The following is a 26,478-nucleotide window of genomic DNA, read 5'->3' as shown; positions in this document are numbered from 1 at the left end:
TTTTTTAGAGAGGTTTTGAGATTGTTTTTGTTGAAAATGGATGAGTTTTGGTTGTTTATATATATATATATATATAATAGGTTTAAAAAAAAATTAAATCAAACTAGCCGTTAGGAATATAGCCGTTTGATTGGTTGTTGGTTTGTGGATTAAGCGTTTTTATTTAAACGCCGGGAACAAAATTTTTGATTTAAAACGCCCCAAAACACCCCCTGTAATGGGGGGATGGGGGTTATAGAGCGTTTTGGGGCAAAAAATTTTTAAAAAAACGCCCCATTACACACGGTCTCATACACAGAATTCCGCTACTCTTTTAAGAACATGTTTTCACCCAGGCCAATATCATCCGACCTGTATTTAAAAATACGGAGCCGTTAATTTTTCGCCACATGTGGTTACATTTTGTAATGTAGACATATAAACATACATATGATATTCGGAGAAGAATATGGTGGCCTCCCTCACTCCGTACCCCTCCCTAACAAAAACACCCCGGCACTTTCACTCCCTTCTTCATTTATATTTGTTTGTATCACCACCACCACCACCGAACAATGATGGTTTTGTAAGAGCAGATCAGATTGATCTCAAGAGTTTAGATGAACAGCTTGAACGCCATCTCACCAGAGTATGGACCATGGAAAAAAACAAAAACAACCACCCACCCACTGCAACTAAGCGTCAGGAGTGGGAGATTGACCCCTCTAAACTCATAGTCAAAAGCGCTCTTGCTCGTGGCACATACGGCACCGTCCACCGTGGCGTCTACGATGGCGTTGACGTCGCCGGTCAGTCACTCTCCACTTTCTCATTTTTTTTACTAATTTCTCCGCATTTATGTTCTAATTAAGTCAATTTTTTTGGTGGTTTGACTTTGAATTCCTATGCGCAAAACGTAATTCTAATTATTCAGCCTTTAATTTTGTTGATTTTTAAGAATACATGGTATGGTGATGGATCATCTTGGAGGATGGTCTGCTACGTAGGCGCCACGTCACATTCCTCTCTAAGATGGTCCATCCTTCAAAACTAGAAGGCATGGTAGGATGATCCTAGTCATAGTCCTCCACCACTTTTTATGTTTTTTATTTTTATTTTTTTAGTATCCTATTTTTTTTAACATTTAACAAATATACTAATAAAATATTTTCATTAATATTAAACCCACATTACATAAATATAAAAAAAAAACATAAACTTAAAAAAAAAACAAAGACTTAATAAAAATAAACATAAAGTTAAATAATTTGATGTTTTTTCATGATGTCGTGTTGTAATTTTTTCAACATCGAACGTTTCGGCTCGGGTTCGTCCTCGACATTCATCGTCATTATTTCCCATTCCTTAAGCCGAATTTTTTCATCGGAAATTCGGATTTTCTCATTCGACAATCGGACCTTCTCTTTTAACTTTTCTTCCGATGCACGACTTTTTTCTTCGATGCCCCGCTCCTTCGCCTTCGTCTTTTGGGCCGTGACGTCGTTGTACATTTTTAGGTGTTCCATAAACTCAACCATGTTCGGGTCCACCTTTTCCTTTTCTTTTCCCTTGGCCCGCTCCTTCTTTGTTTTGTCTCGGCCCGGTGGACGCTCGGGTTCACGTACGTTATACTCGTCTTCGTCATAGTCGGCGTCATCATTTAAGTTTATGTGACACCTCGCGTCCGATCCACCGGCGCTTAAACTACCCGTTTCCGATGTTTTTTGGCGTTTCGCCATCGCCACCTCGTTAGGAATAGGCGCCCATTTTGGGTCGTCTTTTACAACCATCCACGCGCGAACGTGAGGAAAGTTGGAACCATGATTTTGCTTATACTTTTCCAATGCCATTTTGAACACATCCTCGTCGTTCCACCCGCTACGACGGTCACTTGTATATAATTTGTTATACTCCTCGCAAAACCGATTAATGGCCGAGTTCAATTTTCGCCACTTCGAGGAAACCGAGTCGAGATCTCTATACGGGCCTTGGTCCATCATGGCGAGAAACTTGGCCAATACCTTGGACCAAAACCCCTCACCCGGTTGGTTATTACCTATAAAAAAACAAACAAACAAAATTAAAAAAACAAAACAAACTTTAAAACAAACAAAATTAAAAAATAAACTTACTGTTAAGAAAAAAAAATAAAAACTTTAAAACTGTTAAACCTAAACAAAAAATAAACTTAAAAACTAATAAACCTAAACAAAAAATAAACTTAAAAACTAAAATATAAACCCACTGTTAAGAAAAAAAAAATAAACTTTTAAAAATTTAAACTTTAAAAATTTAAACTTTAAAAAATGTAAATTTTAAAAAGATGTAAACTTTAAAAAAGTACGAACCTTTTACCGGGTTGTCGGAAGTGCCAATGAAAGCCTTGGCTAAGGCTTCTTCTTCGATTGGGGTCCACTTAATCGCCTTCGGTTTCGACGTTTGATCACCCACCACTTGTTTGCCTTTGTTTCGTTTTCCTTTCCCTTTAGGCGGTTGGGTTTCGGGCACAATCTCCACATCGTCTTCGGGTTCGGATTGGGTCGGGATCGGTTGAGGTTGAACGGGGGGTGTGGGGATCGGTTGAGGTTGAACGGGTGGGAAGTTCCAAGCACCCCGCATCATCATTTGTTGAAGGGCTTGATTTTGGGAGATTTGAGCGAATTGGTTTGGCGATTGTTGGAATGAAGCAAACGCGTTTGATGAATATTGCGAGAATTGGTTCGGTTCTAGCGTTGGATAATATCCCGGAACCGAAAAAACATTAGGTTGGGTCGGATTGTTGGGAGTATTCGGGTTGTTCGAAGTGTTCGGGTTCTCCGGGTTGTTGAATGGATCCATGAAAATTATGTGGAAGAAGGTTTATAGAATAGTGGAAGAAGGAGTATAAAAATTATGTGAGAAAGAGGTGAAATTTTTGGGTTAATTTGGTGATTGAAAGTGAAAATGGAAGTTGAATTTATATATTTTTTAAATGTGACCGTTTGGCATTTTTCAAATTATGGTAATTTTTTTTTAAACGGTCAAAAAGTAATTGGGCCCCACTTTTTTTGCATCGTCGCAAACGGCTAGAATGGGACGGAGAGGACGGGGACGGATGGGGGCGGCACGGTGTTTGGACCGTCGCCGACCCGCGACAGGCCGGGGCCGACCCCCATACCGTGTAGCCTAATAAATAGCAAGTGTTTGCAGTGTCTATGTGTTGGATTTACTTACCCTACACAATGCTTATGATGTAATTGTTCAGAGTTTAATATTATTATTATTATTATTATTATGTGGGTGTGCTTCTAACTTTCATGTGATGCAAGCTCTGAATTTTGGGTTACATATTAGGATCTCAACTCTGCTTTGTGTGACATTAGTTATCTCACAAATACTATGGAGTTAATATCGGTCCCTTAGTAAAATATCAGTCTCATATATCGGTTAAAATAACGGCATCGTTAAAATCAACGATATTGACCGCTATAACCAATATATCACAGATACTTGACCGATATAACTGATATATCACTAAACTAGTTCTATACCCGTCCGGTGGACGGGCATATTAATGGTATAATATAATAACTATTTTATTATTTGTATTATAAAAGAAAACATTATTTGTTTAAAACAAAAAAAAATGTGTGAGTTTTTTAATCGAAATTGTTTCGTATGCTATGCCTTGAAAAACATAGCAAATAAAGGTTATTAACAATTTCAATATTACATTTATTCAACTCGTGTAATACACGTGGTTTTAAAGATTTATAGATATAACTTTTTATTATTTAACATATAAATTTATATTTATTCAACTCGTGCAATAAAGAAGATTTTTAAAGATATATTGTTTTATTATTTAATATATAAAATTTATTTATTCAACCCGTGTAATACACGAGGTTATAACCTAGTATTATAATTATAGTAGTTGAAGATATTGATTTTAAAATTTCAAAATTATACGAATTCAACATACATTATCACATTCTATTTCATTGAAGTTCAGCTCAAGTCCAATTCGTTAACATATTATTTTATTAAAAAAAATAATTTAATCCCTTTAAGAAAAGAATTATATTTATCATGGCCTTTGGGCTTATTATTCAAATTAAGGTTAAATGGGCTCATAATTCTTTTTCTAAACAAATAAGTTGGAAGTGTTATAGTGGGCTTTGGGGCTTTGGTCTGCTACACATATATGGGTGCTCCGAAACCCTAACCTCTTTTTCTACAAACCTCATTCCAAATTTTGCCCTAGTTCAAGATGCGCACACCTCCAACAAAACCTCACAAGCCTCCGCCTAATCAGAACTCCAAAATCTCGCCGGAAATCAAATCGTCATCATCTCGGTCGTTTTCAGTCATTCAGATCTAGGATTTACGGAGATGCCGCAAGGGAAGTGGTTGTGGTGTGGTTAAATCTTCAAGGCGAAGATACCACAGCTCCAGATTCTTAAAGTTTGCAAGGTCAGTTCTTAAAGTTTTAATATGTATCATGTGATTTATCTATTTCTGTTGTGATGTACACATATAGTGATTTATCACTGTTTTTATTCATATTTGGGTAATCAGTACTAATTTTTGTCGTGTGTTTGATGAACGATTCTATGTTAAGTGTGTATGTTGATCATGATTATTTTCCATTTATCAATGTTGTACGAGCTAGGGTTTTCGTGTTCATCAGATCTGATGTACGGCCTTAAGGATTTCCCTAAGAGTATTCCCTAAGGGATTCATACTCTTAGGGTTTTCGTGTTCATCAGATCAGATCTGTTCTTTAATTATATATTTAAAAAAAATTTCTAGCTCTTATCTTCATCTTTAAGAAAAAAAATATATTTTAAAATTATTTTTCTTCTAAAAAATTAAAGTATTAGTCAAATCTCTATCCATATAGGGAGGAGATCTGGGCTCTTAAAGGACATGACCTCAAACAATATCTACTAAACTTTTGATTGTAGTCATGAGAGTAAAACTTCATAACAAATCAATCTTTTTTTGTGAGCGAAATTCTGGAATTATATCATTGTATATACATAATGGAAAATTTTAAATCATGAAAAGCTTTAGGCGGAATCGACTTGAACAACTCGTTCACGGGTACGTATTTCAACTCGTGGAATTTTAGATTTCTTCCAAAAACTCTCCATTGAATCTGCAGTATCAGCCATCTCATAATCGGGATTTGGATCATCTTCGGAAGCTCCATGATCGCTGCTGACATTGATAACCTCTTCCCAATTCCAGGTGGCAAGAGACTCTAACCTTTTATTTAGCTTGTCACACTTTCGTTTCTAAGATAACAACAATTTAAAAAAATAACGTGGACATAAAAAATAAAATATATTACACTGCTAAAATTCAGATTTACCTGCTCACTGATTTCACGTAGAATTTCTGAAGCGGTTGGACTTGGCTCTCCATCACATTTAATTATCTCAACTCTTTTTATAGGTTTCTACAAAATCAAAGTACATCATTAGATATCACTTTTACAGAATTTCTTAATATGTTTACTTACATGTAATTCGAGGTGTTGCTGCTCTTCGACTTCTTCGGTTTTGGGATCATCTTTTTCAACTTGGTAAGTTGGCTCCGTCTTAAATAGAAAAGATAAAAAAAGATTATAAAGTAGAAATTGTAGGTAAATATGTAGAACTGGAAAAAAATACATTACATTTAAATATGTTTACTTACAGGTAAGTCAAGGTATTGTTGCTCTTTCTCGTCGGTTTTGGGATCAAAATTTTCAACTCGGTAAGTTTGCTCCATCTTAAAATACAAAAGATAAAAATATTGTAAGGTATAAAGGTTTAAATGGAAGTAGGTAAATTTGCAGAATTGACTTACGTTTGGCTGCATTTCTTTCTTGATAATAAACTTCATCCAGAGAGCAATTTTGAGAGAAAGAATGGTTTGTTTTTTAAGCTATCTACATCTTTATATAGTTGCTTTTAGGGACAGTTTTTAAATAACTTCTCCCCATGATCTACAAAATAACTTCTACCCATGTTTTCTGTGTTTTTTTTGGATGTTGTAAAACTAATTTGGACAATTTGGAGGGAACTAAAATTTTGAAACCTGGTTGCAGTTAAGACTTTAAATAATTTAGACAATTTGCAGTTTTTATAAAATAATTGATAATTTAAGGTGAAAACTGTCCAGTTCGAGATACATATTTTTTTGTTCCTTTTAATAATCAGTTCCAACTTTCAGTGACGGTATTGTTTATATAAATATAAATTTTTATAATTTAAAACTTGCAGTTAGGCTCTATATTTTTATGGTATATTTTTTTGGGTAGAATTTAACCAAAATATTATGCACCTTCACTTAAAAATTATTAGACTTAACACTTTCATGTAGCTGATTTTTTTTTGCAGGTATCATTTCATGGCAGCAAACTTGCAACACAATGTTTAGCTTTCATTAAAGTTTTATACTTTTTACTGTTTTATTTTTTATAAAATAACCCGTTGTAAAAAAAGGTAAAAGTTATTGTTGTTATATAACGTAGTACCTTTTATTGTAAATTAGAACATGGGGTGTCAGTTGTGATGATTACCAAGTCAAATGCAAAACTGGAACCCCAAACATACAAACTGTCGGTAACCTCTACTTCTAGAAGGAATTTAGTAATTTGTAAAGATTTTTTATTTAATTTTGTTAAGTTATTAAAATCAGATCGTGGCCTGAATTTCAGGTGAAATTCAAAATGGGAGTTAAAAAAGTCAACTTTCAATCTTAATAACTGCTCCTGCTTTTTCTGAATTATTAGGGCCAGGATTTAATCTTATTTTGATCCAATGGCTAAGATTGCATTTTGTTCCCTTTGACTTTAAGGGGAACATAAGAATATAGAATTATTAGGGTTAAACTGCGATATATATGAATTCTGCATGATATTAAAATTACTCTTATCCCACCGATATCTCTCCGAGATAACCTATATCTCAAATATCTCTCCTTGATCGATATCCTATATCTTACCGCATTAACTGCATAGCACAAACATGACAATTTATGAATTATTTAGAGTGTTTACCATGGATCTTTTAGAAATTTTATTTGAGTGGTGGTTGTTTAATCTCATCAGTAAAACTGCTGGACTGGGGGGAGGAGGGCCATCGGTCTGAGGCGGAGATACAGTCGTTAAGGGCGGCGTTCACACAAGAAGTGGTGGTGTGGCATAAACTTGACCATCCTAACGTCACTAAGGTCATAATTTCACCATCTACAAACTTTCTGGAACAAGTTCTTTATAAATTATAACTATCAAAATTCAGAAAGTTTTTAGGCTGTATTAACGGGTCGATGCCTCACTATCATAAAGTCGAAATGCTGGTCAAACCAGAAGTCAACTTTTCTTGTAGTCAGTTATGTAGTTGCTGATAGTTTGATTCTAACACAATTGGTGTTGTAATGCAGTTTATAGGTGCAACAATGGGTTCTTCAGACCTACAAATACAAACCGAAAATGGTCAAATTGGGATGCCAAGCAACATATGTTGCGTTGTGGTAGAATATCTACCCGGGGGTGCTTTGAAGTCTTACCTGCTTAAGAACCGGAGGAAAAAGCTTCCTTTTAAAGTAGTTATCCAAATTGCACTCGATCTTGCAAGAGGGTATGCATGCCCTCCTAACTTTTTATCTTCTAGGTTTGACTTTTCAAACTCAAGATTTGTTACGGATTTGCTGCTGAATTTAATACAACTTTCGCTTTTGTAGCATTATCATTAAAGTCACTAATACTCAAAGAATCCAATGTGGATTAATTTGAAAGTTGGGTTGTTTGACTGTATCTGTTGACTTTGACAAGGTTAAGTTACCTGCATTCCCAAAAGATTGTACACAGAGATGTGAAGACTGAAAACGTGTTGTTGGACAAAACCAGAACCGTTAAAATTGCTGATTTTGGGGTTGCACGTGTTGAAGCATCTAACCCAAATGACATGACCGGTGAAACTGGGACCCTTGGCTATATGGCCCCTGAGGTAGTTTGGGCGGGCCGAAACCATTCACGGTTCAAGTTGCAATCTCTACTTTTGGTTCTTTTGTTTTCAACTACTAATCTGTGTGTTTTTGTGGTTTGTTTCAGGTACTGAATGGGAACCCGTATAATAGAAAGTGTGACGTGTACAGTTTTGGCATTTGTTTATGGGAAATATACTGTTGCGATATGCCGTACCCTGACCTTAGTTTCTCGGAAGTAACTTCTGCTGTCGTTCGCCAGGTACAAACATCAGATCAGTCATTATGCATTAAAAACATTCACCTTAAGAAATATCCTTTTGGGTCTTATAAAGATTTTGTTGGTTAAAATCATGCAGAATCTAAGGCCCGACATACCAAGGTGTTGCCCGAGTTCTCTTTCTAATGTTATGAAACAATGCTGGGATGTAAATCCCGACAAACGACCCGAAATGGACGAGGTTGTTAGGATGTTGGAGGGAATTGATACAACGAAAGGCGGAGGTATGATTCCGGGTGATCAAGCTCAGGGTTGTCTTTGCTTCCGGAAGTATCGCGGGCCTTAAAGACTTGTACCATGTGTTGAGAAGATGGTACCATTATATTTGAATATCGAAAGGTTTTGTTAAGTTGAAAAACAAGTACGGAAATTTAATAGATCCCTTAAAGTGGGTGTAGACTTGTGGTGTTATGCTACATGTTTGAATTATGTAAAGTTTTATGTTTTTATTTACTGGAATTTATGTTTGATAACGATATTAAAACTTATTTAACAATATTAATTTTTTTTCAGAAAGAAAAAGATATTAATATCGTGAATATTTACTGGTTATGTACTTGTATCTTATATGGGTACTGGAATTTGAGATAACAAAAGGACACATTCTTTTATTTCAGATGAATCAAATCTATCATATGTTTTTGGAAATTGACTTGTCATAGTTTCAAAGAATCCCCTTTAACACTATTTAGTGGTACACAAACACATGTTTGCATGGTTACAACAACTAGCTCTCAGTGCCACCCATATCTACACGCTTAGATTGATGACTTAAATCCACAAACACCGATGGCACAATAGCACGCTATATATTATTGCGAAAAGATACATGTTTGATCGATGCTTAGGCCTTGGATATTGACAACATCTGGACCTCACCTTGTTCGACATCACCCCAATCAGTGGAACTGTAGTAGGTTGCATACAATATGAGCTGAACTATTGAAAATAATGTTCCTAGAGCATTTGGAACCTATATAACATTAATGTCGAAAAATCAAAGAAAAGTAAATAAATAAACTTGTGAATCTAAGACATGATCGAAAAGAGATCAAGTTACCAAGATGAAAGGATCAAACTGGAGGAGTGCATAAGCAGACCATACAATGCTGCTGGCAAAGGTGGCTACTGATAAGCTAAGTGGCATGAATTTGACGCTTTTTGTCTTTATCACCATTTTCTGTTTTCAATTTCATCTTTATTTGTAAAAACTATAATCTACAAAGGATATGACATAACAATTTAATATCGCTTCTTTATTTCATGATACATTGAAGTCCTTTCGAATACTAAAAATATACGAAAAAGTCACTAAACTACTTTTTGCGTATTAAATTCTCTAAAATGCATATACTTTTAATATATTATAATATAATAGCATGTTATGTTTTAGAGGGATAACTTTGTAAAATAGTAACCAAATTTTATAGTTGTTCTAATTAGATAACTCATAATTTTTTTTTTGTTCTAATAAGGTGACTTAAGTTTACTTTGATGTTTCATATAACCAATCCTATATGACATTTCTTTTTTATTATATGATGAAATGGCTTAAAAATGCCAACATAGATTAAAAAATTATAAATGGTTTAAAAAACTGCAATATATATATGCCAAAAAAAGTAAAAAGTTGCAAAATTGTAACTTTTTTTTTTTGCATTTTTAATAAAGTTTTTGCAATTTTGTAAATTTTTTTGGAAAATTTTTTAAAGATTTTTTATAAGTGACCTAACTAGAAAACTCCTAAAACTTGATTATTATTCTATAAAATATTCCTATTTAAGATTATGGGGTATGGGGTATGGGGCTTGGGTTGGAGAGTGGCCCAAGGGGCGGGAGTTTGAAGCCAGGCGTGGGGCGGGTCTAGCAAGGTGACATGCCGAGCTCTCAATGGCCAAACCAAACTAGCCGTTGGTGAACGGCTATGTTAAAAAAAATTTATTTTTTCACTATAAAACTCACACTTTTATTCCTTTTTTACCACATTCAACCACAATACACTCCACATCTTCTATAATCATCTCTATTCTCATCCTACAAAACGGAAAATGCATCCTCATAATCGTGGTTATGACCCGAACAACCCGTTTGCATTCCAAGAAAATAATCCTAGCCCACCACCCAATCGTCCAATGCCTCGTCCATTAATACACTTCCCTATGCCCGATATGGCGGGTTATGCATCGTATCTCGGGAATCGTTTGTTTACTAACTTCCCACACACCGACGATTCAATACCTAGCCCGATGAACCTTTCACAAACGCCCATCAACCTTTCACCAACCTCCATCAACCTTTCCCAAACCGAAACCGTCCCCGAAACTCAACCACCCAACGATGGTCCTTCCGCATCCCAACCCATAAAAAAGAGAAGTCATAAGAAAAAAACCTAGGCGGAGAAAGCACTTGAAACCACCAAACAAAAACAACAAAGATGGGTCATTAATAAAGAACTTGCATTGGCGAGGGCTTGTCTTCAACAATCTCAACATCCAACTTTAGGTATTTTTAAATATTTTGTAGCCCTTATTTTAATATTTATGGTTATTTTTTATATAACTTTGTAATATATTAAATTTTGTTTTTATTAAAATAGGAAATTCTCAACATCGAAGCCATTTGTGGGAAGCGATTAGTAAAGCATTCCGTGAAGAAATGGGAAGGGAGGCTTATCGTGAAAACGATAGCTTATCCTCGAAGTGGAGCGAGATAAGCGGCCAACTTACAAAATTTAATGCTTTTTTAAATAAATCAAAGCAAAACCCAAAAAGTAGTGAAACCGAAGCCGATATTGTGACAAATGCATTGGTTGCATTCAAAACAAATGTGGGGAGCGACTTCCGTTTCATGCATTGTTGGGAGATTTGTAAGTTCCATCCAAAGTGGGCGAATATTCCCAGTGGTAGCGAAACGAACACGTCTTCCAAAAGGTCAAGGGCCTCGTCCCAAGCCCAATCTGATGCACGAGATCAAGAGTTTGAGGACCTTTTGGATGATTCGCCAAACCGGCCTGAATATGGAAAAGATGCCGCAAAAAGGCGCGCTCAAAAATCAAGATCGGGTACGGCATCGCCTTCAGTTGGGAGTTCGGGCTCGCGTAGGGGAATATACAGCGATCAGTTGGATGACATTGCATGCAAGTTAGATACATTCAACGTATTCCAACAAAAAAGAGCCGAAATTCGAAAGAGCAAAGAAGCTAGAGATGTCCTAAAACAAAAACGAGATGATTTGAAATTTCTATCCCAGCCCATTGATCACCTAGAGGGTGAAGAGTTGGAACTAATCTTGGAGATGAGAGAAGAGATAAAGAAAAAAATATAAGCGTTAGGAATTTTTTATGTAATTTTCTTTATTTAAAAATCTTAAAAAAATTAAATTTGTTGTTTTAAAAAATATTCAAATAGCGGTTTGGGTTGGCCACGCCCCAAACCCCCGCCCCACCATACCGTCTTCAATGTGGGTCAGCCCAGCGAAGCCCCCCCCCCCAAGCCACGCGTCAACCCATGCCCCAAACCCCCGCCTCACCATACCCCACGGTCTAAAAGAAACCATTTATGGGACACTTGTCATTCATTGAGACTGTCTATTTTTTTGTTTTGTTATTAAATTAAATAATTTACAATTTTGAGGATAAATGTTCATCCTCAATTCTCAATTAAAAGATAATATTAAATCAAATCTAACCATTATTATATAATACTAAAATTATTGATTATATTAAATTTAAAAATGTGTATTATTGAAAGTCGATTATTTTGAATTTACCCATTTACTGACATATTATTATATTATAATTCATAGCTTAATATATTACGGGTTATAATTTGTTGTTGGGTGAATAAACGGGTATGCTAGAAAATAATTATTTGATTTCTATTTTAAATATAAAATAATGATCGAGTGACACGTATCATTTATTGAGGCTATCTATTTTTTGTTTTCCTTTATAATTAATAAATAATTCTTCGAAATTCATTTTTAAAGACATGTTTTGATGACTGTATGTCTCAACTGATTAAATTACATTTTATTCAACTTATATAATACACAGTTTTATTCAACCTTTGTAATATGCAGTTTTATTCAACCTATGCAACACATCTGTTTTTAAGATATATTTTTTATTACTTAATGTATAAAATTATATTTATTCAACCTGTGTAACACACGGGGTTTTAACCTAGTTTTTTTAATATAAAAAAATAGCTTAACGTGTATTTTTACAAGTTGAGATATGAGAAATAAGAAAATACATTGGTTTAAAGGTATTTGAGCCGGGGTCTCACTGGAAGCAACCTCTCTATTCCTACGTAGTAGAGATCAGGTTGCCTATATCTACCCTCCTCAGACCCTACCTTAGCTTTTCTATTGGTGGAATTTATTGAGTATGATGATGATTGGTTTAAATGTTATTAACCCATAATAATCAATTATAAACAGAGGTTACTTACGTACCATGACTGTCAATGGAGCGGCATACATGAGTATGTTGAAGAAAACACAAACCATTCCAACAACCAAAGATCTTGAAGCATAGGTGTGAAAACACATCAAAGTAACTACAACAACCGCAGCTGCGAACAACGCTTCCATAACCAGAACGATTATGATCTTCTTCTGCATTTTTGCAAGATTTTAGTTAATTAGCGTAGGCCGAAACAAGTACTTAGTATAAGATATAGATTGAGGTAGTAGGGCGAATATGACCATACGCGACCACCCCAAGTAGAATAGATGAGGAAGATTGTGATGAAGACTATTTCAATAGTAAATCCAGCACAATTGATGGTGAAGACCAAAAGACTGTCTGGATGGACAATTGGAAGACTATAGAACATCCACATTCCACAATTTAATATTGTGGCAACATATGGATCTGGTCTGTAAGCTTGAACTGATTTTGCTTTCACAATCTTCATAAATGTTGGCCTGTGAGTTTATTTTTAATCTTCATCAATCTTTATTGTCTGATATATAATAATAAGGGTAAAGTTCTTGTACAAATAATCTTAACATACTAAACATACAAATTGAAGGAAAACTCAAAAAGACAAGGTGGCATTTTTGTAATTATCAATAACTATCAAAGTTACTCTACAAATATACCTAAAAAAACCTAACCACTCCCCCCACCCCCAAAAAAAACCTAAACCAAATTATTTTATTTTATTTTTTTTAACATTTTTTATTAAAAAATCGCTACTTTTAGTAGCAGCCAAAAAATTTTTTTTTTTTTTTCGCTACCGAAATGTAGCGATTTTTTAATAAAAAATGTTAAAAAAAAATTGTGTTTTTTTAGGTATTTTTGGTTGTAACTTTGATAGTTGGTGGTAATTACAAAAATGTCACCTTGTCTTTTTGGGTTTTCCTTCAATTTGTATGTTTAGTATGTTAAGATTATTTGTATTTGATCTTTTGCCATAATAATAAATAGTTACTTAAAAAGATTGAGACATTACAAAGGAGAGAGAAAGAGAATGAGCGCTATAATGTTCCCTGCATGCCCAAACTGAAACAAGTTAGACAAAGAAATCAAGCTAGACCTTATATGTGTTTTTCGTTTATAACGTTTGGGTTTGGCTACGAAGTCCAAATTTCTTAAAAATTGCAAAAAGTCATAAAACACTATAATTTCAGCCATAAAGCACACCTAAAACCTATAAATAACAGAGTGAAGATTACTAAAACGCCATGTTCAAATCATAATAGTCAATAAAAACTTCAAACACATAATCGTAGAACTATGAATATAAAACACAACATACTAATCAACATAAAACACAATAATGTTTGTTATTCGACAATCAGAGCCTTATCATCCAAAACACAAAACACAACACATGTTTAAGTAATCTACATTTTGTTATTTGTAGGTTTTAATGTGTTTTATGGTTAACATTTTGATGTTTTGTGACTTTTTATACTTTTTAAGAAATTTGGACTTTATAGCCAACTCCTAGTCTAACATTTTATATAAATCAAATATATATCGTTTTGGTGCAATTATTTTTATCTACGTCTAATTAAACATTACCTTAAATTGATATACATAGATTAAAATAAGTCCATGACAACACTGTTTCGAAATTTATATAAAACGTTATATATAAATAATAAAAAGTATAAAAGAACAAAACTAAAGTAAATAACATTGAAAAAAATAGAAAAGTTATGTTAGAGGTGTAACGTACTAGTAATTAGAGCATTCACATTCTATCCATCAAAATATGTGAGGGAAGGTTTTTATATTTTAAAGGGTATAAAAAGTGGTTGTGAGTGGAGGAGAGAGAAAATTTTACTGTTCATCTGTATATTTGAGGGAACACTGTTCACCCACTATAATTTTTTTAATATATATTGAAAGTGGTTGTGAGTGAAGGAGAGAGAAAAATGTAATGATAATATTATTTAATTGAAAAGGAGAGAGAAAAAATATTTGTTTTTAGTGAAAATATATTGATATAGGAGTTGTTTTTTAGTGGAATGTATGTATAATTTGATGGATTGGATGTGAATGCTCATTCGGTGGCAAAACAACAACCATCTAAGCTTGAAACGATTTCTTATATGGGACGGTAAGTGTTATTTTTTTTTTCTTTCTAAATCAAACCCATATATGCACATCGGAAATATCTTAAATGTGATTACAAAGATGTGTAAAACAACATTCGTGGTTCAAACCCATATATGCACATCGGAAAAAATCTTAAGTGTGATAACAAAGATGTGTATTCCAAAAAGAAAGTAATGGAACGAACCGAGTATTCCAACGAGGGTTCTTAGAGCATCGTGGTCCATTTTATCGCGTTTCAAGCAACAAAAAGGAGAATGAAACACTAAGAGCAAATATAAATGATTAACAAGTTGGGCAAATAAATGTTCAAAAAATTAGATCCAAAACATGTGCAACTCAAAGCGGAAACCACAAACGATTTATAGAAGAATATGGAATTCGGAAAAGAAGTTGAATTGGGAATGAAAAATTATAGGTTTAGCATTCTACTTAGATAATGACATGTTGTTAAATTTGTCTTTAATTAGAAAGTCAAAAACACCCCCTTCCCTTTCGTCATAATTCTTGCTCTCACTTGTTTTTCGACAATCCAGTTTTCACTCTCGGTTGTTTGTTGGATGAATTTTCTTCTGCATTTATTCATGCATTGACATTTACGTTTTTTACTCATTTAGTTTTGGTAAGGGTTACCTTATTCTCACACCTTAAAAATCTTTTTCTCACACATTTTCACTCTTTCTCTCTATATCTATGTATATATAGAGAAAACATTTAGATATCGCATCAAACTCCGTACAAAATGGGTGTATAACTTTGTACCACATGTTTATAGTTACACCACATATATGTATATAATAACATTTTGTTGTATAATTTACCAACAATCTTGTTTATATACTGATTAAGCGCTATATAAGTTTTTTTCTTAATAGTTTTTGTCATATACAAATTGAAATTATGAACCCAAAAAAATTATGACCTTGTGTAATGGGGCAGCAAATCACGGCGTTTCCGGCTATGGCGCCCCATAGCGTCGCGGAACACCGCTACATGCGGCGCTATGGGGGTTTAAATCTTGGCTCCCGTGATCCTCTTTGTGGTGTTTTCATCTGCACAATCTTTCCACCCACTCTCACACATATATATACATACATATGTATGTGTAATTGAAGGGGTTAATTAACCCTCTTACCACTACACCCTCTTATAATATAAAACTCATCTCTTACGTATTTCGCCACTTGTCGTGTAACGTCCCTAAAAAAGCTTTATGATACACGACCAAGAGGGCCCATGTTTACACTTTGGGTGGCCGACCATAATAGGAACATTCCATAAAAGAATAAAACCTCCTTTTACTTTGATCTTTTCTGACGTAATGTTGTTAAAAACATGATGATGTTTTCTCTTTTATGTCAACACAGCCTTATTAGGGCACGTGGGGTGGAACAACTTTTGCACGTGATGGACAATTATCACCAGTGATGGATCACAAAACACCACCGTCACTCATAAGTATTACTCGTGGATTTTATCACTCTTATATATATCACACGTTATTCATATTGAGTGGTGAGTTATTTTTAAATGGAGATGGGTGTGTGGTGAGTGATGGACATTTCCACTAAAAAAGGTTGTGAGTGATGGAATAATGGTTGATTACATGATGAAACTTGATTGGATGTTGTGAGTGATGAGTGATCACCATCCCCACCCCCTTATACCCATTTTAGACATGTTGCCTACATATAAACATATCAAAAGGGGAGGAAATCTCATTCTTGGGAGCTTTGCTATCTGAAATAACCTTCAAAGGGGTTGTTCAAACAGCCTATTTGTGGCTTCAAAAAATGTAAATAAAACTCCTAGAGAGTAGTAGAAATTGAAAACAAGAGTTACATAATATGAACATATGTGTAATTAATATATCTTATTTCACTCTTTTCTTCTTGGAATTGTCTGAGCTTGTTTGCCTTTTTTTCTTGGCTGAACCTTCTTTCAAAATCAGCTATAAAGCTGTTGTCTCCAATCCAAAGGAAGACGACGTACAAGATGGCACCTGTAATAATATATTGTCTAAACTAGATATATGGTACTCCAAATCAATACCCACCTATACAATAAATAAAACCACAAAAATAAAATATAAAAGACATAAAACTAAAATACTAAAAAACCAATATAAGCCTGTAATAAAATAGAAAGCTAAAACAAAAAATCATATCCACCACAGAAAGAAGAGCGTGGAGTGCATAAAAAAACAAAGAAAAAGGTGATTCAAGTTAAGTTTAAAGTTGAGCAAACAAGGCAAGGGTGAGAGAAGAAGTAATCAATCGGCAAAAATGGCAACTCCAAGAATCTCCGGCATTATCTCCCGCTCTCTTTCTCTTTCGGCTGCAATCGTTGTTTCTCATGTTAAAAGTAGCAACCACAAAATGTTTTTGTATGATTAAAAAGGGGTCATTCATTATAGATAGGTAAGTTGGTTGAATCAAACATCAACAATTATCTTGCAGGAAACATATCCAGTTTGAGAACCGCTGCTGCAGCACTTAAGAATCCAATTACGCCACCCGTTCGTATTAACCACACTCAGCTTCTAATCAATGGAAAATTTGTTGATTCAGTATCTGGTATTACTATTAATGTTTCTCCGGCCACTTTAAACTAAACTATGCTGCTGCACATGATAATCTTGATCATCAATCAAAATATCTTTTAGGAAAGACCTTTCCAACGTTGGATCCTCGTACAGGCCAAGTCATAGCCAATGTTGCCGAAGGAGATGCTGAAGATATCAATCGTGCAGTTGCTGCTGCTCGCAAAGCGTTTGATGAAGGCCCATGGCCCAAAATGACTGCTCATGTAGATAATCTTGTTGTCAACTTACTTTATGGTTTTGATTCTATGTAACTAACTATCTTTTCCAACAACAGGAGAGATCGCGAGTGCTATTAAGATTTGCTGATTTGGTAGATAAACACATTGATGAGTTGGCAGCGCTTGAGACATGGAACAATGGCAAGCCTTATGAACATGCTGCCAAAATTGATGTACCAGGGGTTGCACGTTTATTTCGATATTATGCTGGTAATCATGCTAAACTGTCATGCATGAGTTAAATTGCATATTATGTGACTTGGAGAGTGCAGGTTGGGCGGATAAGATCCATGGGCTAACGGTTCCTGCAGACGGGCCTTATAATGTGCAAACTTTGCATGAGCCCATTGGGGTTGCGGGTCAGATTATTCCATGGAACTTTCCTCTTGCTATGCTTGCTTGGAAAATCGCGCCCGCCATTGTTACTGGCAATACTGTTGTTTTGAAACCAGCTGAGCAAACTCCATTAACCGCTCTTTATGCTGCAAAATTGCTCCATGAGGTATCTTGTAAACTTTTGTTTATGGTGAAATTTAGAGGTGGCAAGGCGTTGTGTTTTGTCTCAAACAGGTCAATGAAAAAAATTAGTTAAAGTCGTCCAAAGTCTATTTTATACGTATACAACCTCTTAAATTGTATACAGATTATACTATAATAATATATATTTGTAGTTGATAAATAACCGACTAAAAAGTTTTTGTGGGCTAGGCTGGTCTTCCTCCTGGTGTTCTTAATATAGTTCCGGGCTATGGCCCGACTGCTGGTGCAGCTCTTGCTAGCCATATGGACGTCGATAAGGTAAGTAACTGATGTCTTAATCAGTATATTATATGTAAGTGGAATCAAATCTAGCAACGGTTTTGATGATTTAATACTTGCATTTGTAGATAGCTTTTACAGGATCAACAGATACCGGTAAAATTGTGCAAGAATTGGCTGCAAAAAGCAATCTTAAGCCTGTGACTTTAGAGCTTGGAGGGAAATCGCCTTTTATCGTGTTTGAAGATGCTAACATTGATATGGCTGTAGAACAAGCACACATGGCTCTCTTCTTCAATCAAGTTTGCAATTTATATATTTACATATATTTGATTTCTTTTGCTCTAAACATTTGTAAAACACAAGCTAATTTAAGGTATTTGGGCAAGTCTAGGGTCAATGTTGTGCCGCGGGTTCTCGTACATTCATTCATGAGCATGTTTATGATGAGTTTTTGGAGAAAGCAAAAGCACGGGCTCAAAGGTGTACCGTTGGTGATCCTTTCCAAAAGGGCATTGAACAAGGCCCTCAGGTACCTGATTTTTTTTTTTTTTTTGAAAACAGACTTGGGTCAACACCCGTTCGGCCCATTTGACATGTTTTCTCCAGTTCAAATCTTTTAGCTTAACAAGTTTAACCCATTTAAGATATTACGTAAACCAGTTGAAATTGCTACCTCTATATATTTTCAAATATATATGATTATGAACTATATGAAAATTTCAGATTGACACGGAGCAATTTGAAAAAATTCTACGGTACATAAGATCTGGGATTGAAAGCAATGCCACCCTCGAATGTGGAGGTGACAGAATCGGGTCCCAAGGTTATTATATCCAGCCGACTGTTTTCTCAAATGTTAAGGTACTATATCTTGCCAACAAACTCTGGTTTATTTAATGATCATTACTATGAAATTATGTTTTTTGAACAGGATGATATGCTGATAGCACAAGATGAGATATTTGGTCCTGTTCAAACCATCTTGAAATTCAAGTAAATCCCACATAATCATCATAACATGTTATAACATTATTTACAAACTTCAAGTCCTGTTATAATCTCATGATATGATATTGATGACAGGGATGTTGATGAAGTGATAAAAAGGGCCAACACGACACGATATGGACTTGCAGCTGGTGTTTTCACCAAAAACATCGATACTGCAAATACATTGACTCGTGCATTGCGGGTTGGGACCGTTTGGGTGAATTGTTATTATGTGTTTGATGTTACAATCCCTTTTGGAGGGTATAAAATGAGTGGTTATGGAAGGGAAAAGGGTATATACAATCTTCATCACTATTTACAAGTGAAGGCTGTTGTTACCCCGTTGGAAAATCCGGCTTGGTTGTAATTCCACATGGGTCTATCAGAATAAGAATAACGTAATCTGGTTTCTGGCTCGTTATCTTAAATCGTGGTAATGGGTTGGTTCTGTTTTCCTACTCTTTTAGTGTTGCTTATGGATGGTAGAATATCTCACCATTCGAGATGGTTAATCAGACGAGTATTTAGATATGAGATTAGTTTTATAAATTTTGTGTGGTTGGGACTTGGGAGTAGTATGGTATCAGGTTATACATGCCTGTTACCCGAACTCATTTACCCATATCGTCAAATCAATACCGAATATATTAGATGGTACAGAATCTTAAAAAAATCTAATGATAGTATGTTGATGTTTTATATAGTTGAAACTATTAAAAATGTATATTTATGACAACTTGTTGAATCATTGTATCATTTAATGAAGAAGAAATGAATGAATTTTAAACAACAAAATGTCTTCATTGTTTAAAATGGTTGAGGAGATAAAAGAAGACTTCATACATACGGATGAAACATAGAGCAAAGTTAGAAGGTCTTGAAAGAAAAAGTTCCAAAGTTAGTGACCGGTGGTCGGCGATGGCAAAGAGTTGTGTGCATGTCATGCATTTAAAATGTTTTGTATATATATTTTTTTTTGAACGGCCAACAGAATCAATCCCGAGCACTCTCGGGACACCCAGTGGACAAACGGAGTACTCCGAGAGGAACCCGAGTACACCACCAATTCCGGGGAAAACCCAGTAACCCACCCGCCCGTAGGCACGACGGTGAAATTACTAGTAAAACCCGTTTGGCTCAAGGATCCAACACAGGTTTCCCTGGGTCTCCTATCATTGCCCACCAGTGCCTCACTCTACACCAAGTAGGAGTCAAACCTGCATCTCTCAAGAGAAATGCAAGCCTTCCACCACTTGATCTAGAGATCATTGGAAAAAAAAATGTTTTGTATATTGGATGTAGAATTTGCAATGCATTTGTTATAGCCGTAGGACCATGCATTTATTTTTTTGAAAATAGATGTATAACAATTTAGTCTCGTTATCAATAATATTAAAGTAAGAGTAGCATCTATCACATCGTGCTACAGTGACTTTTTTTTCTTTTTTTACTTTAATCCTTTCGCTTTTAGTTTTTATATTTAGACCTCCTTAACTTTCTAAAACCTTTAAAAATGTCATTTTGACCCCCTCGAGTTTTAAGTGCTTTTTTTGTATATGTACGTGTCGGTATAAACTCAAGTAGGTTTACGCTTCGACGAAAATTCTATCGGGTCAAATATAATTGTTTTCGTACTTATTTTTTTATGCATTTTCAGTTGGTGTACGATTTGACGTAAATTTTGTTCGGAAACAAGTGCGGTCAAATATAATACGTTTTCATTAGACGGTATAAATTCGAGTTACTTTATGTTTCAACGCGTGGAAGAAAGATACTAATTTTCCATCATTTTGAGAGGAATATTCAACAACATTTAAGATATATCTAAATGTGAAACAAACTTACTCGGCTACCAGTCCAGTATTATTGATTTGATTAAAACTATTAACAAGATATGCAATTTTTACATGGCCCCAAGGTTAAGCTATTTAGATTGTAGCTCTTACAAATTATATCATAGGTAACATCTAAATAGCTTAACCTTGGGGCCATGTAAAAATTGCATATCTTGTAAATAGTTTACATTGTTCTTATTCTCGCAAGGGGCCAAAAGTAAAATAACATGTAGTACTAGAACCAGAAACTAAATTACAACCAAGCCGGATTTTCCAATGCGGTAACAACAGCCTTCACCTGTAAATAATTATGAAGACTGTATATACCCTTTTCCCTTCCAATACCACTCATTTTATACCCTCCAAACGGAATTGCAGCATCAAACACATCAAAACAGTTCACCCAAATGGTCCCAGCCCGCAATCCACGAGTCAACGTATTTGCAGTATCAAGGTTTTTGGTGAAAACACCCGATGCAAGTCCATATCGCGTCGCGTTGGCTCTTTGTATCACTTCATCAACCTCCCTGTCATCAAAATCATGAGATTGTAATTTTTAACAGGTTTTGAAGTTTGTAAACAATGTTATAACATGTTATGATGATTATACGGGAATTACTTGAATTTCAAGATGGTTTGAACAGGACCGAATATCTCATCTTGAGCTATCAGCATATCATCCTGTTCAAAAAACATAATTTCAAAGTAATGATCGTTAAATAAACCAGAGTTTGTTGGCAAGATATAGTACCTTCACGTTTGAGAAAACAGTCGGTTGGATATAGTAACCTTTGGACCCGAATCTGTCACCTCCACATTCGAGGGTGGCATCGCTTTCAATCCCAGATTTTATGTACCGTAGAATTTTCTCAAATTGTTCAGAGTCGATCTGAAAATTTTCTTAAAGTTAATAATCATATATATTTTGAAAATAAATAGTGGTAGCAATTTCGACACATTCATATATAACCGGGTCGATTTGGTTTATGATTTATCTTTAATGGGCTAAACATGTCAAAATGTGTTGACCGAAGCCCGTTTAGGAAAATCATGTACCTGAGGGCCTTGTTCAATGCCCTTTTGGAAAGGATCACCAACTTTACGTCTTTGAGCACGTGCTTTTGCTTTCTCCACAAACTCGTCATAAACACTCTCATGAACGAATGTACGAGAACCCGCAGCACAACATTGACCCTGGAGTTGACCAATTACCGTTAATAAGTTCTTCTTTTACAAATATCGACAAAAAAAGAAATCAAATATATGTAAAAAATGTAAAATGCACACTTGATTGAAGAAGAGAGCAAAGTGTGCTAGTTCTACAGCCCTATCAATGTTAGCATCTTCACACACGATAAAAGGCGATTTCCCTCCAAGCTCTAACGTCACAGGCTTAAGATTGCTTTTTGCAGCCAATTCTTGAATAATTTTACCGGTCTCTGTTGATCCGGTAAAAGCAATCTGCAAATCCCAGCATTAAATCATCAAACTGAATGAAAATTTTGAGTATAATATAATGATATAGATATTAAAACTTACCTTGTCCACATCCATATGGCTAGCAAGAGCTGCACCAGCAGTCGGACCGTAGCCCGAAACTATATTAAGAACACCAGGAGGAAGACCAGCCTACCCCACAGAAACTTTGTAGTCATTATTTTTTTATTACAAAATATATATATACAATTTAAGAAGTTGTATACATATTGCCACCTCTAAATTTTACGATAAACAAAAGTTTACGAGATACCTCATGGAGCAATTGTGCAGCATAAAGAGCTGTTAACGGAGTTTGTTCAGCTGATTTCAAAACAATAGTATTGCCGGTAGCAAGAGCGGGCCCAACTTTCCAAGCAAACATAAGAAGAGGAAAATTCCATGGAACGATCTGACCCGCAACCCCAATGGGCTCATGCAAAGTTTGCACATGGTAAGGCCCGTCTGCAGGAACCGTTAGCCCATGGATCTTATCCGCCCAACCTGCACTCTCCAAGTCACATAATATGCAACTTACGCTCGACAAATCATACAATTTAGCAGATATTTTCATGATTAGTTGATAACTTACCAGCATAGTACCGAAAGAGACGTGAAACAGTTGGGAGTTCAATTTTGAGAGCCTGTTCATACGGCTTCCCGTTGTTCCATGTCTCGAGAGCTGCCAAGTCAGCAGTGTGTTTATCCAGCAGATCAGCGAATCTTAGTAGTACACGCGATCTCTCCTATGACCGTTGGAAAAGAAAGTTACATAGAATCAAAACCTCAAAAGTCAAAAGAACATAAAACATTATTATGAATTAGTTTTTACATAAGCTGTCATTTTGGGCCATGGGCCTTCATCAAACGCTTTTCGAGCAGCAGCCACCGCACGGTTGACATCTTCGGCATCACCTTCGGCTACATTGGCTAAGACTTCCCCTGTACGAGGATCCAACGTTGGAAAAGTCTTCCCTGAAATAAACACACAAAAATTTAAAATTTTGATCAAGATTTTATTATTAGATAATATTCATAATCAAGGTCAGTTTGAAATAGGCAGACTGCAAACATTACCAGATGCTGAATCAACAAACTTCCCATCAATCAGAAGCTGAGTGTAGTTAACACGAACCGGTGGCGTGATCGGTTCCTCAAGTGCTGCAGTAGTACTGAATCCTTTCACTTCTCTTCCCAAACTGGATCTGTTTCCTGCATAAACAAAAGATAACAACTGTTCATATGTTTACTGTTTACACAGCGACTCAACCGACATTGAAATGAACGACAAAAATATTACAAAAATAATCAGTCAACACAAAAAAAAAACATGATCACAAATTCAACACTCAGATTCTGTTACACAAAAAGGCTACTTTTAACCTTTTAATTATAAAACAATCATTAGTCAAGAATTTAAGATCACCCCACCAATATAGTTTGAATCTTTTTCACAACCCAGATTCTAGTACAAAAAAATATGCCACTTTTAACTTGTAAAATAATCCATATAATAATACGTATATAACATATAAGTCATCCTGCAACTTTCTTTTGTCAAGATATTGAGTGACCACACATTAGGATTTGGGACCATCGAAAACGACGACGTATACAATCTAAACTTATCTTTGAGGTGTTTTATCAAACACATGGTGGACAAACTTAAGAAATATAATATTATGAATGGAACAACACAGTTTAGAGTTAGTTGACCTTGAGAAACGAATGAAGAGGAAAGAGAACGAAGAGAAAGAGAACGGGAAATAACGCCGGAGAATCTTCTGGCTGCCATTTTTGTCGATTACTTCTCTCAGCTCAACCTCTGTTTTTATAACAGTTTGAATCTTTCACGTATTTTATATTTGCAAAGTGGTTGAAACCACCTTCTTTTGATGTCACACACACACACTGTTATTGGATTTTTATTTTATTTTTTGTTTTCAAAATTACTATAGATAAGTCTAAAAGTTATTAATATTTTATAACAACTTCAATTGAAATATCATTATCAGATTACTCAAAACTCAAAAGTATAATGCTATACGTTATCTAAGAGTAATATATCATATCATATCATATATTTCATTCATATATCAATGAAATTATGTTATGTTTTTTCTAAAGAGTAAACTACAATTCATTCATATATCAATGAAGTTAACAACTTTACACCCTATTTTAAAACTTTTGCTATATTACACCCCGTCCGCGTATGTCAATTTGGCTCAATGTTGGACCGTGCTGTTAAATGACATCACATATTTGTTAGTTGTGATGTTAAATGACAATTATACCATTTCTTTTTACACCCTGTCTTTTTTTAACTATTACACGTTTTACTCCCTATTAGGCCTGGTAAATCGTGTCTTATCGGGTTTAACAGGTCTCTAACGACGCGAATAACATAAGTATTAAACATGAATATAACTTGTTTAACTACTTAACATTTCATGTCTATAACACAGTTGTATGTTTTATGTACCAAGAAGAAGAAATGATTGATCGTAGCCTCCTAATTCTATTTAGTTTTTAAAAAAGTAAAAAAACCAAGTAGTGTACTTTTTCAGTAAACATGTTTAATCGTGTCTTATACAGATATCTATTGTCAGCCCTACCCCTGTGGCAAAAAGACAGTTATATAATTTGGCTCAAGCTTAATTATATTGAGGAACCAGTCGCATATTGGACAGGCAAGAGAAACGATTGAGGAACAATGCTATACCATAAGTAAAAGTCCACTGGAAACACCGGAAAGGCTCAGAGGGCACATGGGAATCCGAGAAGGAAATGAAGGAGTTTTACCCTTGGTTATTTAATGTATGACATGTTTTGAGAACGAAACCTATTTGCTAGGGGTAGACTTGTAACACCCCAACTTTCAATATATGGTAATGACGATGCGAGGTTTACATATAAGTATGGAATGAAAGCCCAAGTTACGGAATAAAATAGGGACTATTAAAAATGCCCATGGGAAGTTTATATTGAATGATTGATATATGTTATATGTTAATATTTATTGATTAAGTTTGTAAGTTTAAATGATTGTGATTAACATTAAATGGTTGATGGTTAGAAATGGTTGCTTATGTTTTTATAGGGCCATGTGAGCATAATGGTATAGCACGTATGGACTCTTGTACCGGTGTAAGCCTGATTGACCTAGTGTCAGGCAGTTAATGGTGGAGCTAGCTTCACAAATTAATGTTTATTTACAATTGAAGTTGATTTGCATGTTTGATGTTGAAATGTGGTTTGATGAAAATTAATGAACATTTTATTTCAAATGTTAACTCCTTGTTTTATCAAAACTAGGGTTCATTCATCGTAGCTGACTTTTAACATGTATTTCAAGTTAACATGTCGATGCTTGATAAAAGGTCTACAACATGGATTAAAGGCTACCCTACTCTTCGAACTGGCACTCTATTGACCATAAAGTATCTATCATGATATTTTTTATTGTCGTGTTTTATATTTTGATGACTTAATGTATTGGATTATTGATGTATTTCCACTACGTATGTCTAATCTTTAAAGTTTAAGAACCATGTTTGATGCGCAAATCCAACTGTGAGATTTCATCGGGATTTGGGCCTCATCGGAAATGACCAAAATACCTATCATGTGGATAACATCTGACCATAAGTTAAGGAGCTCTTTAGATGGAGCTAGTGATATATGATTGAACTGTTAAGAATTTGAAACCACAATATATTTTTTGCATTTTTTAAATAAATGACTAAAAGTACAATTTGAATCAAACCCTAAGGACTAAAATTGCGTTTACTTTTTAT

The 26,478-nt window shown here is 34.9% G+C and overlaps 5 protein-coding genes across 6 annotated transcripts; 2 read left to right on the top strand and 3 right to left on the bottom strand.

Annotated features, from left to right (window-relative positions):
• The first annotated feature begins 407 nt into the window (after positions 1-407).
• LOC110879820 (serine/threonine-protein kinase STY13) lies at positions 408-8,667 on the top strand. Its single transcript, XM_022128351.2, has 6 exons — positions 408-788; positions 7,064-7,185; positions 7,396-7,592; positions 7,787-7,961; positions 8,066-8,200; positions 8,298-8,667. The coding sequence occupies exons 1-6, from the start codon at positions 449-451 to the stop codon at positions 8,502-8,504; spliced, it is 1,176 nt and encodes a 391-aa protein (XP_021984043.1). The 5' UTR covers positions 408-448; the 3' UTR covers positions 8,505-8,667.
• On the bottom strand, positions 1,087-2,789 carry LOC110879819 (glutathione S-transferase T3-like). The gene is made up of 2 exons (XM_022128350.2): positions 2,328-2,789; positions 1,087-2,035 (listed from the first exon to the last, which is right to left on the bottom strand). The coding sequence occupies exons 1-2, from the start codon at positions 2,602-2,604 to the stop codon at positions 1,239-1,241; spliced, it is 1,074 nt and encodes a 357-aa protein (XP_021984042.2). The 5' UTR covers positions 2,605-2,789; the 3' UTR covers positions 1,087-1,238.
• A 141-nt stretch (positions 8,668-8,808) lies between the features above and the next one.
• On the bottom strand, positions 8,809-13,148 carry LOC110879821 (bidirectional sugar transporter SWEET5). The gene is made up of 4 exons (XM_022128352.2): positions 12,934-13,148; positions 12,677-12,838; positions 9,279-9,398; positions 8,809-9,191 (listed from the first exon to the last, which is right to left on the bottom strand). The coding sequence occupies exons 1-4, from the start codon at positions 13,138-13,140 to the stop codon at positions 9,063-9,065; spliced, it is 618 nt and encodes a 205-aa protein (XP_021984044.2). The 5' UTR covers positions 13,141-13,148; the 3' UTR covers positions 8,809-9,062.
• A 3,796-nt stretch (positions 13,149-16,944) lies between these two features.
• LOC110879822 (aldehyde dehydrogenase family 2 member B4, mitochondrial) lies at positions 16,945-19,898 on the top strand. Of its 2 annotated transcripts, none has more exons than XM_035977921.1 (11): positions 16,945-17,140; positions 17,218-17,368; positions 17,458-17,600; positions 17,672-17,825; positions 17,888-18,117; positions 18,324-18,413; positions 18,503-18,676; positions 18,769-18,906; positions 19,101-19,238; positions 19,309-19,370; positions 19,461-19,898. In XM_035977921.1, the coding sequence occupies exons 1-11, from the start codon at positions 17,078-17,080 to the stop codon at positions 19,732-19,734; spliced, it is 1,617 nt and encodes a 538-aa protein (XP_035833814.1). In that variant the 5' UTR covers positions 16,945-17,077; the 3' UTR covers positions 19,735-19,898. The 2 variants fall into 2 exon arrangements, with proteins under 2 accessions (XP_035833814.1, XP_021984045.1); XM_022128353.2 differs by having other exon boundaries at positions 16,945-17,156; positions 17,252-17,368.
• Positions 19,899-21,196: 1,298 nt separating this feature from the next.
• LOC110879823 (aldehyde dehydrogenase family 2 member B4, mitochondrial) lies at positions 21,197-25,644 on the bottom strand. The gene is made up of 11 exons (XM_022128354.2): positions 24,395-25,644; positions 23,756-23,890; positions 23,511-23,653; positions 23,271-23,424; positions 22,953-23,182; positions 22,742-22,831; positions 22,490-22,663; positions 22,259-22,396; positions 21,954-22,091; positions 21,822-21,883; positions 21,197-21,729 (listed from the first exon to the last, which is right to left on the bottom strand). The coding sequence occupies exons 1-11, from the start codon at positions 24,471-24,473 to the stop codon at positions 21,456-21,458; spliced, it is 1,617 nt and encodes a 538-aa protein (XP_021984046.1). The 5' UTR covers positions 24,474-25,644; the 3' UTR covers positions 21,197-21,455.
• Between the last annotated feature and the right edge of the window lie 834 nt (positions 25,645-26,478).

Source organism: Helianthus annuus, chromosome 9 (assembly GCF_002127325.2).
Source record: "Helianthus annuus cultivar XRQ/B chromosome 9, HanXRQr2.0-SUNRISE, whole genome shotgun sequence".
Taxonomy (NCBI): Eukaryota; Viridiplantae; Streptophyta; class Magnoliopsida; order Asterales; family Asteraceae; genus Helianthus; species Helianthus annuus.
This window is presented reverse-complemented; position numbering and strand designations above follow the sequence as displayed.

What these genes read in the sequence shown, in the direction of transcription:
- LOC110879821 (XM_022128352.2), bottom strand. Translation starts at nt 13,140, where the DNA reads ATGAAGATTGTGAAAGCAAAATCAGTTCAAGCTTACAGACCAGATCCA. An exon ending in CCGCTCCATTGACAGTCATG is followed by an intron (nt 9,399 to 12,676) that starts GTACGTAAGTAA and finishes AATTGAAAACAG; the next exon opens with AAAATGGTGATAAAGACAAA. An exon ending in AGTTTGATCCTTTCATCTTG is followed by an intron (nt 9,192 to 9,278) that starts GTAACTTGATCT and finishes AATGTTATATAG; the next exon opens with GTTCCAAATGCTCTAGGAAC.
- LOC110879820 (XM_022128351.2), top strand. Translation starts at nt 449, where the DNA reads ATGGTGGCCTCCCTCACTCCGTACCCCTCCCTAACAAAAACACCCCGG. An exon ending in TTGGCTATATGGCCCCTGAG is followed by an intron (nt 7,962 to 8,065) that starts GTAGTTTGGGCG and finishes GGTTTGTTTCAG; the next exon opens with GTACTGAATGGGAACCCGTA. An exon ending in CTTCTGCTGTCGTTCGCCAG is followed by an intron (nt 8,201 to 8,297) that starts GTACAAACATCA and finishes AAAATCATGCAG; the next exon opens with AATCTAAGGCCCGACATACC.
- LOC110879822 (XM_035977921.1), top strand. Translation starts at nt 17,078, where the DNA reads ATGGCAACTCCAAGAATCTCCGGCATTATCTCCCGCTCTCTTTCTCTT. An exon ending in GGCCCAAAATGACTGCTCAT is followed by an intron (nt 17,601 to 17,671) that starts GTAGATAATCTT and finishes TTCCAACAACAG; the next exon opens with GAGAGATCGCGAGTGCTATT. An exon ending in GCATTGAACAAGGCCCTCAG is followed by an intron (nt 18,907 to 19,100) that starts GTACCTGATTTT and finishes TGAAAATTTCAG; the next exon opens with ATTGACACGGAGCAATTTGA.
- LOC110879823 (XM_022128354.2), bottom strand. Translation starts at nt 24,473, where the DNA reads ATGGCAGCCAGAAGATTCTCCGGCGTTATTTCCCGTTCTCTTTCTCTT. An exon ending in CTCTTCATTCGTTTCTCAAG is followed by an intron (nt 23,891 to 24,394) that starts GTCAACTAACTC and finishes TTGTTTATGCAG; the next exon opens with GAAACAGATCCAGTTTGGGA. An exon ending in CTGCACAATTGCTCCATGAG is followed by an intron (nt 22,832 to 22,952) that starts GTATCTCGTAAA and finishes TCTGTGGGGTAG; the next exon opens with GCTGGTCTTCCTCCTGGTGT.
- LOC110879819 (XM_022128350.2), bottom strand. Translation starts at nt 2,604, where the DNA reads ATGATGATGCGGGGTGCTTGGAACTTCCCACCCGTTCAACCTCAACCG. An exon ending in TTCCGACAACCCGGTAAAAG is followed by an intron (nt 2,036 to 2,327) that starts GTTCGTACTTTT and finishes GTTTTTTTATAG; the next exon opens with GTAATAACCAACCGGGTGAG.